At 36.0% G+C, this 10,472-nt stretch overlaps 1 protein-coding gene across 1 annotated transcript; it reads right to left on the bottom strand.

Annotated features, from left to right (window-relative positions):
* On the bottom strand, window positions 1-8,755 carry mysm1 (Myb-like, SWIRM and MPN domains 1). Its single transcript, XM_056765337.1, has 20 exons — window positions 8,696-8,755; window positions 8,195-8,267; window positions 8,002-8,072; window positions 7,789-7,854; window positions 7,335-7,407; window positions 7,114-7,212; window positions 5,839-6,286; window positions 5,539-5,749; window positions 4,868-4,998; window positions 4,664-4,767; window positions 4,469-4,546; window positions 3,324-3,409; window positions 3,167-3,221; window positions 2,969-3,019; window positions 2,018-2,092; window positions 1,674-1,862; window positions 1,441-1,573; window positions 1,243-1,348; window positions 1,085-1,142; window positions 1-517 (listed from the first exon to the last, which is right to left on the bottom strand). The coding sequence occupies exons 1-20, from the start codon at window positions 8,752-8,754 to the stop codon at window positions 185-187; spliced, it is 2,499 nt and encodes an 832-aa protein (XP_056621315.1). The 5' UTR covers window position 8,755; the 3' UTR covers window positions 1-184.
* Between the last annotated feature and the right edge of the window lie 1,717 nt (window positions 8,756-10,472).

Genomic DNA, 10,472 nt, shown 5'->3' with positions numbered 1-10,472 from the left:
TTTCATGAAAACTAACATTTTAATGGAAAGATTATATTAATGAAAGTAAAAAGTTACATTATGTCATTTGTAATGTATCACGCAAGTTTCTAAATATCAGTTTTGAACAGTGTGTTTATATTTTTTTACTTCTGCAAGAGCCAATTCTATACGGTAAATCCATTGTAAAATTCTATGGATTATTTCACACAGTTTCTGAACTGATAGTCTCTGTAAAATCTGCATTCTCTTCTTTCTTACAGTTTATGATATGGTTATCAGTTCCTATCGTGAACACTTTATCTTGGCAGTCAGAATCAACTGTTTGCTGTTCTTCATCTGTGATGAGGATGTTGTTGATTGGCTCGGAGTAGAATGACAGTAAATGGTGCTGTGATATTGGTTCATGAGGCTGAGAGGTGGAAGAGCCAGTATCAGGAAGAAAATGTGTCTGAAACAAGGTTTGGAATTGAACGAGCCAAGTCTCTACTTCAGCATCTGATACCTGCTCCAAAATGTTACGGGCTGATGCAAGCATCTGTTGAGAGACAAGATCGATACAAAATATATTTATTAAGGCATGAGAACTCTTTTACCACAGAAGAACTGGACTGTGAGTGACACAGTGACTTAACACAGAAGTTAAAGTGCCAGTGAAATAAAAAAATTCTTACTTTTTCATGAAATATTGCAGCGTTTATAGTAATATCTTATCAATGTGGGTCATTTTCTTATTTAAATTCATGTACCCTCATAATCTGCAGGTAAAAGCTGAAAATGCACTTCCTCCCCTAAAATGACTATCCATTTGAAACGACGTAAATAAGACGGCTTGGTCGGACCATCAGTTAACCCCCCTCTCCACTGTCAATCTGCTGCAACAGGTGTTTTTACACATCCAATCAATTCGCAGTGAAAAACGCAAGCCACGCCAACACATTTTCTTCTTTCAGATTCCTTTTCACTCGGAAATGTGTCAGAATACGCAAGTAAAACCGATCTCAACTTCCGGTTCACGGGGAATTAAATATATATGAAATAAGTCAAAGGGGCATGATACTGAAACTAAATCTTATTGGGTGGATGATGTTTAATGAAACGGTACCTTTTCCAGGCAAGTGAGAGAAGAATCTCTACGAAAAAGCCTGTCCATTGGTACACTCCTAAACAAAGACAAGAATAACCAAACGTCAGTAATAATAAGCTCAAACTAAAGAATAATTCAATTTGCATGATTGCAGTATACACACAAACACAGCATACCCATGACACTGTCTATACTTGAACACCACCCATTCTGTTCTTCTCATCACTTCTGACCAATCAGGAAGCTCAGACAAATACTGCATGTTAAACCGGTATGGAAGTTCTGAAACACAACAAAGAATTACAAATTTCAGTGCCTTGCCTTAGTGATCCAAACTAAGTTCCACAACCACTCTACCAAATGCTCTAACATACTCTCAGGTCCAGAGGGTCCAACCTCCTCCTGTACCACCAGACAGGTGGTCTGAGAGAAAGGGGAGGAGTTACTGGGGTTATATGGGCTGACAATCATCCCGATAAATGGAGCACCACCTCGAGAGAAATAACTCTGCAATTCACAAAAATAAATAAAGATTATAAAAATGCAGCTTAATCTCTACTGCCAAAAAAAACTGTAGCAGGAGCATAACAGAAATTAAATCTCTAACCTGGTATTTGGCCTGAGTGTCAATATCTCTGAGGGAGGGATTTGGGTCAAAGGCCGGATGAGAATGGTACCAGCCCACGACATTGTGACCTTTGTCTGCAAGCAGTTCGGAGGCTTGAGTTTGAGAGACGGGATCCATCTCACACTGCATACCTGTGCTCAAACTGTTACAAGGTTCAGCTGCACAGATCTGTACACACAAAAACATAGACATGCATCACAAATTAAAATACCACAAATAAACTCATATAACAAATAAAACTGCAAATACAAACTTTGGGTGATGTGACACACATTTTTGTCTGAAAAGCAAAATGCCCCCAAAAATTAATGATTAAATCTAACCTTTAAAACCTTTTCGTCCTCTTTATACGTTCCTCCTAAAAGGCCAATCACCTCTCCCATAGATACATGAGCATGCTGGGAAAACAAAATATAAAATACCAATTATTAAAAGGGAGACCAAAAATGAAGCTTAATTTAGACTACATTTTATAATAATAATTATTTTATTTCAAGGCGCCTTACTAGACCACTCAAGGACAAAACAACAATCCATAAAACCATTAATACAACATATGATCTAACAGACATAAATCAAAGTAATCATATACAAGCATACAAAAGTAAGACCATAAATATCCCTAAACAAGTGATAAAATCATCAAGTTTTAGGAGGAGATATAAAAGTCGAAAGATTTTCTCTTTCCCGAGCATCTTGGGGTAACGAGTTTCCAAAGTCTGGAGTGGATCTGGACCCAAAAGACATTGTGCGAACTCGAAGAGGAACAAGAGTATGTGCAGTTGATGATCTTAAAATATGAGTCTGGGTGTAGTTATGGAGCAGATCTGACAAGTACGACAGAGCAAGTTTATTAAGTGTTTTGTAAACAAAAAGAAGAATTAATTTTATTTATTTGACCGGGAAGCCAATTCAATTGTTCCAGTTTTGGAGTTATATGTTCAGTTACTGAGGTTCTAGATATTAATCGTGCTGCTGAGTTTTGAACTAATTGAAGTTAGTGAAGAAGCTTTGAGGGCAAGCCGTAAAGAAGAGAATTACAAAAATCAAATCGAGATGCAAGTAAAGCAACTTCTCCAGTATTCTCCACTGATAGAGACGGACGAAGGCGATTAATATTGCGCAAATGAAAATATGCAGTTCGAACTATACTGTTTACATGTGCTTCAAATGACGTTTTAACCTGAGAGGACATGGAAACCGACAAATCCTTAGAAATGGTAGTTTTGTTTTGAGCCAAAAAGCAAAACATACATTTGTCACGTGATACTTACTAAATCCATGACCACAAGAGCTTCAGCACAAACAAGCACTCTGTAGGGTTCCTGATGGAACAAGAAACATCAAACAATTTACAATAAGTGTGAAGTAACTTGTGTTCTCTCAATAAATTCACTGCAGGCAGAAAGCTAAACTAAGTTTATTTTGCATTACAAAAAAGAGCAGAAATCTCAGACATGAACAGTCTGTACCTGTCTGTCCTCTCCAAAAGACTTGCATGGAATTAGCTGGAACGGATCGAATGAGCTTCAGACATAAAAAAGCCATTATACATGATTTTAAATATTGTAGAGCTTATTATTCTAATGCATTGGTTAACACCGCAAACACAACAGTGTGTGTGTTTACCCTCTTTGTTTGGAGAGTTTAGATGGTTTTGGTCCTTTTTTCCTCATCTCCTCCCTCCTGAGAGCCAGTTCCTCTGCACTTAGATGCTGAATAACACACAACATTTCTTTTACAAAATTAAGTTTCCCATACAACATAATGGGAATCATTCATGAAACATTCGTAAATATATGAGTAAATTCTGAGTATTTTTCACATAAAACAGACCTTCCCGAAAACTTTCCTCCAGATTCACAAATACTTTGCAAACCTCAGATTTGATAGTAAAATGAGTGTATGTTAATGAATTCCAATCGCTTGTAAACAGGGCTCGCATGAACTCATTCGAAATTAGCATAATCTCCGCCTATGAATTAAAGCAGGTAAATTACGCCTAGAAATTCCGGAATCCTCTGGACTTCATTCTCTTGCTTGGCTACAATATATTGCACAATATACCAATAGGCTATTTGTATCACAAATAAATGTAAACTGTGTCCAGCAAAGCATTTTTAGCCAGCTAAAATAATAATACCTTGTGCTCTTCTGAAAACAACCAGCTGCCTGAGAACAAATTGGAGGCACTGCACGTTATTCCGGAGATGCGTAGGTTGGTGTGATTTAGAATATCCACAACAGTTAGCCTACTAGTATCTTATTTTAAAGAACATTACTTAATATGAAAATGCAGTAACCATTAATATTAACTTCTCCATCGTTGTTTATGATGGTTGGTCAATGTAGTGTTTGTCCCGCCTCTTCTCTGCTGTGATTAGATGGCTGTGTAGAGAAGGCCAGTAACAGCCTCTGCGTTTACTTAGTTAAAAAGTAAAAAAATTAAATGAGAGGGTAAGAACTCGTGAAATATCATTATGATACATAGTGCATCAAAATGCAGTTTCATAAGTTTGTCTAAAAGAATAAAGAACGTTACCACCGGTATTACGCACTATTTACACGTGCTATGGAGCAGGTGGACATTTCTTTCGCACCAACTAACATTTGAAAATACAAACATTTTCATTAATCCGAACATTTACCTCAAAATGACTTTTTGCCAAATTTACACAAAAAGTCCTTCTGCTTGTGTTTCATTGTAGATGTTTTCATGCTACCTCAAAAACGCAACCCAAAGAACAGATATGGTCTATAGATTTTTTTTTTACTTCAAACGTCTGGCCCTCCAGATCTTTAGAGTCGCACCAATTTCCCCACATGTCCCGAGTTCTGCGCTTCCTTGTACGCTAAAAAAAACACACCAAAACAGAGCAATCTTTTAAACAATCAGTGAAAATGCATGGAAAATACAGCTTCTAATGGACAACATCATGAAAATAAGATTCCATTCCACTGTTTCCTACCATAGACTGGAGTCTCTGTGCAAGATGATAAGCCTCCAGGCTGTCTTTGCTTTCCTTTAGTCGAGAGCGGTCGACCAATCGCGGGCGGTTATAGATTGCCTGATCTACAAATGACGGGACAAAATGTGAGTGTAAAGTAGTAATTTTTTGGTTTTAAAAATTAGTAATTAAAAAAGAATGAAAAAAAATCTAAAGAAGCATTACCGCAGTTGAAGTTGATCGCTCCAATGAGTTCAAGGTAGGTGTGTATTCGACCAATGCAGTTTACATCCCCGCAATTCTTCAAACCTGGACGAACCGATGTCTTGTTCAGGTACTTAGGTTTACTTTTCCCCCTACACAGACATAAAACGACTGACAATTTTAAAGGGATGTTTCACCCAAAACTTCTGTTCAAATTACTCAACCTCAAGTTGTTCCAAACCTGAAAAAGACATTGGGAAGAATCTTAGCAACTGAGATTTCCGGGGCATCATTGACTTGTGGTTCAATGGTTGTCAAAGGTGCCCCAGAACTGTCTGTTTTCTTAAAACATTTTGTGTTCCATATACAATAATTTATTTATACTATTGTAGTCAATGGTGCCCCAGAAACCTCAGCTGCCAACATTCTTTCAAATATCTTTCTTTGTGTTGGTCAGAACATAGAAATGTATACATGTTTGTAGCAACTTGAGGATGAGTAACTGATGAAAGAATTTTCATTTTTGGGTGAACTGTCGCCAAAAATTCCTTTAACATAACCGACTTACTGGTGGTCAGATATTATTTACTATATTCAACACAATGAGACAGTGGAAATAAATCAAAAGTCTTAAAAATGTATTCCCCTATACATAACCGAAAAGTTCCTGCACATTAAATACAAAGTCTCACCACTGGTCGAGGATGTAATTTCGGATTTTAAGATATCTCTCTGGGGTTTTGGATGGACGACCCTCAAAAAATTCAGAGATGGCCTGCTTCTCCTCCTCTGTGACTGTGTTTAAGTCCAATGTGACCTCCTGTTCCGGAGGTCTGAGCTCCTCCTCATCTTCCTGGTCTTCCTCCACTTCCTCCTCTGGACATTCAACTGACTCCATCTTATCTGGGGTGAAATAATATTTTAATAATGAAGCTATGAATAACTCATAGCAATAATTTCTCTGTAGTCACAGTCATTGTATGACAACATACCTAATCCATCACTACTCTCTTCCTCAAGAAGGCTGTCTTTGCCTGGACTGCATGACATTGATAAGTTGTTTACACTTTCCTCATCTGGTTCTAGATCAATCCTATTCTGAGAGAGGCCAGCGATTTCATTTGTGTCTGGATCGGTAAATCCTTCTGAAGCTGAGGTTTGTGATTGTGTCAGAGAGTTTAAAAGATCATCTGTTTGGGGTGACATTGGACAGATTTCTTCTTTGTCGTCACAGTCCGACTGGTTTTCCACCTGGAACCCATCATTGCTGGAGTCGTCAGTGATGTCAACATCCTCGTCATCCGAGAGCCGCTCGATGCGCACAGCATTGGTCAGTGCGGAGATATCAGGCTGGACTGAAGGGACTATAGTTGTAGATGGGAAATCAGGGCTTGGAGCTGCTTCGGTTGTAGATACTTCAGCAGGTGTTTCTGTTCTCGTCTAAAAAGTCAAATGCAAAGAATAATGAAATTATCAGCAGTACCCCTGATGGAGACACTTGATGCTCAAGTTTTGTTACTGATAAATTCATTAAAACAAACTTTTCATAAATACAGTTATTTGAAAATAACTTTGTGATATAACAAAATTAAGTGATTAAAATATTATTAATTTAGATATTTTTGGTAACCATGAAATTACGTGTTTCGTTTTATGTCATAACGGACGAAATTATCAAAAACCTTTTCTGCCATGCAAGGTTGTTCAGGTCATGAACTTTTATTTAAATAAAAAATTGTTTAGCCAAAGTGATTTACTTTGCATGATACTATACATTTGTTTTTTGAGTATGTGCAATCCTGGGATCGAACCCAAGACGTTGGCGTTGCTAATGCCATGCTTTACCACTGAGCTACAGGAAAGCTTTTCTGTACCATTGTACACATTAAAGGAGAAGTTAAAAATTAAAATTCTGTCGTCATTTACTCGCCCTCATGTAATTTCAAACCTATACGACTTTATTTCTTCGCAGAACACAAAAGACGATATTTAGATTTTTTTCAGAATACCCTCCATTGACTTTGTTCCCATTCAATAGAAGTGAATGGGGAGCTGTGCTGTTTGGTTACCAGCATTTTTCAAAATATTATCTTTTGTGTTCTGCAGAAGAAAGAAAGTCATACCGCTTTGAAATGACAAGAGGGTGTGTAAATGATTTTTTCATTTTGAAATACTCCTTTAATGGCTTTAAACCATAAATACTCTGAAACTAGTATATACAAGTTTTCTTTTGGTGATTTGGAATTGAAAAAAAAATGAAATCTTACCCTATTTTTGAAGTAATGCTTTGCATAGCTCTTCACCTGTAGAACCGTCCTAGTACCGATCAGTTTGGCAATTTTGGTCCATCTGCGTCCAAATTCAGCCTATAAATCAATACAAAATACAAACTAGAATTTAATACAAGAGGGAAGTCTTTTGCTCAGTGTTCTTGTATGGTAAATAGAAGACCATTGCTAAATTTCATAAAACACAATAGAAAACATACAAGTCCCTTTTCAAAGAGATCCTTCTCCTCTTCAGCCCAACGTGTTGAAGCTACAGAGGTCTTCACCAATGACCTAAAAAGAAAACTAATAGTTACTACTTAAAAAAAACTATTTTGTGTTGTCATATTATGAACAAATATTTTCAAGGGATACTTCACCCTAAATAGAAAATTATTTTTTGCTTACCTCACCATCAAGTTCTTTTAAACCTGTATAAATGTATTTGTTCGGTTGCACACAAAAAAAGATATTTAGAATAAATGTTAGCCATCGACCGTTCGGGGGCACCATTGATCATCATAAGAACAGTTTTTCAAATAACTTTCTTTGTGTTCAATCAAACGAAATATTTTTTGGAACGGTTTGTAACAACTAGAAGGTGAAGAATTAATGGCAGAATTTTTATTAATGGGTGGAGTATCCCTTTAAAAATGGTGGATTGTCTATACCTACTTTTTGACTTTAGTCTTCTCATTGCTCCATGCCACCTTTGGTGCTTTTTTACTGGCAAAATAATATCTTTTTTATTAAGAAAAACAGCCTTATGCTTTCAATGACTGATCACATACTTTTAAACATTTATAAGAAAATGTAAACACACTAAAACCACACAAAAACCAGCACTTATAATTAGTGTGAACCTTTATGTGTAAGACTGAAGGATACTGTTCTTCGAGCAGCATGCTTTCAATGGCCTGCCTGTTTTCATCACTGATAGAGCTGTCCAGCGTCCATGGCTGAAAAGAGACAAACACGTCAAAGCTTCTCCCAACACATATCTGTAGCAAGTTTTAAAGTGCATATTTTCTAATATACCATTGGTCAACACTATACAAAAATAATGATAAAGTTGCTTCACCCGAATACTGCTGGTTTTTTTCCATGCAGACTGTAAGTATTGGTCCTGAAGTATCTCAGCACTGCTCAGGTCACTATAGAGTAAGGATGCATTATGTCAAGTCTTACATACAGAAAAAAATCATGAATTTAGGAAAAGAAAAGTTTCAGGTGTGTGTTAATGGTGAGTTATTTCAAACATAATTAAGCTATGATGTTAACACGGTCATTATAACACATGACTGGTGCCATTAGAGTTGCATATTAAACAGTTCGTACTAGAAATCTACAAGTCGTATTAGCAAAGTCTAATAACCAACGAAAGCCCCACAGTTATAATCCACTATATGTTCATTAAAGGTGTCTTTGATCAAGTTACACCAGTTTGAATGTGGATTCCTTCATCCTGCCCTTTCGTTTTTGATCGCTACTGTTTCGCTTCCGATCAGTCATGAACTCAGTTCTATAAAGTATTTAACAATATTCACTAAACAGCCGGATATGAGTAGAAATAAACTCCTACCCCACATTTTCATCGCGTTCATCACCCTCAATGTCCACAACATCCAGCTCGTCAGCCATATTTGTTGCTTATGTGAGAAGAAAGACGGTTTGTGGGTTCCAGGGCTTTGTGTTTCTCATAGCGCCGCCCACGGTCAGGAGGATGCCATGTGTTGTCCCTTCTGTAGTAGCTACTGCCTTGGCACTTTCATATGGGTTTAGAAAGAAAATAAAACTGTAAAATAGTTATATTTTAACACAACTGCTCTAATTTTAAGAATATTTGTGATATACAGGCAAACTTTTTGCTCAACCTTTCAAGACCAAACTAAGCAACATAAAACAGCACTTCAAAAATAATTATAATAATAATAATAATAATATATAAACAAAATGGAACAGTGTATTTATAATGAACTATAGTATTGTTCTGTTTCTAAATGCAATACATTTGAAAGTTAACTTTAATCATTTTTAAATTAATCATAAAACAAATAATTAGTTGGATTAGTGTAATAAACATGCAGTAATGCCATAAAGTCATACCAAAGATAATAAATCTTTGGCAAAAACCTTTGTTAATACTTATATGGTTCAGAGTACAAGAAAAGAAAATTAATTAATTTTAATTCATCTTATTTCTATAACGGTTATAATGTCACCTAAATACACAGTAACATTTTTATCATAACCTTAAAATATAAAAACAGCACTACTCCTTTGCAAGTGGTTTACTTAAATGTGACTAAATATGTATTTGTGTTTAAGTCATTTAATAGCAAATCAACTTGCTAGTAACATACATTTACACTTAGACTTCAGTTATAGACTGCGATAAATATATATATATATATAAGCTTTGTGTCTGAGCAATATATGTTGTAATATTTTGGTTTACCCCTAGGTGGCAGTGTAATAAAATGTATAAGTGTGTGCACCTCGATGGATGGACATGTCTATCTGAATGGAGAGAAGGAAAAGTACCCCCTTTCCTTGAATGGCTTTCGTCAGAAATTGACACCAGGACCAGGCTAAACGTGTTTGTTCCGTTGTGATCAGGTTTACAACATTCAGTAGAGTTTAACGAAATGTACATAGCATAAAATCCGATTTTTTTGGCTTTTTTTGTTATATGCTTCAAGTCCTGTATGCTGCTCTAAACGTCTTAAAGGGATAGTAAACCCCAAAAATGTCAGTAACCAAACAGATCTCACCCCCCATTGACTCAATTATAAATTATAGAATTGTAAAAAATCTATTTCCCCAACTATGCCAGTAGATGGGGGATGAGATCTGTATGGTAACTCACATTCTTCAAAATATCTTTTTTGTGTTTAGCAGAACAAATTTATATAGGTTTGAAACAACCATAGGATGAGTAAATTATGACAGAATTTCCTTTTTAGGTGAACGTTTACCGTTGACAAAAGTAATATTTAACAAAATGCTTATGGTCAATTTTTCATGAATTTTCACAAGAGCAAAATATTCTACAATTTAAACATAAATGTCAGGGGTAAACATATGAGAAAATGTAATTACAGATAAATAAAGAGAACTAAAACTTAAAACACTGCCTTGCTTTTAACGTTTTACAATCTGCATTAGTTTTGACCTATGATTTTGACATGACGCGAGCCCCTCTACAGGTCCCTCCCCAGCTTCCTGTATCAACAAAACAACCGCACTACTCAAAATCATGGTTAAACCTATGGAATCTTAAGCAATGAAAATTGATCTTTAGTTAAATTATAAGATTTAGAAGAACACAGTGAAAGGGAAATTGCACGTCTGTAGTG

Source organism: Triplophysa dalaica, chromosome 13 (genome assembly GCF_015846415.1).
Source record: "Triplophysa dalaica isolate WHDGS20190420 chromosome 13, ASM1584641v1, whole genome shotgun sequence".
Lineage (NCBI taxonomy): Eukaryota > Metazoa > Chordata > Actinopteri > Cypriniformes > Nemacheilidae > Triplophysa > Triplophysa dalaica.
This window is presented reverse-complemented; position numbering and strand designations above follow the sequence as displayed.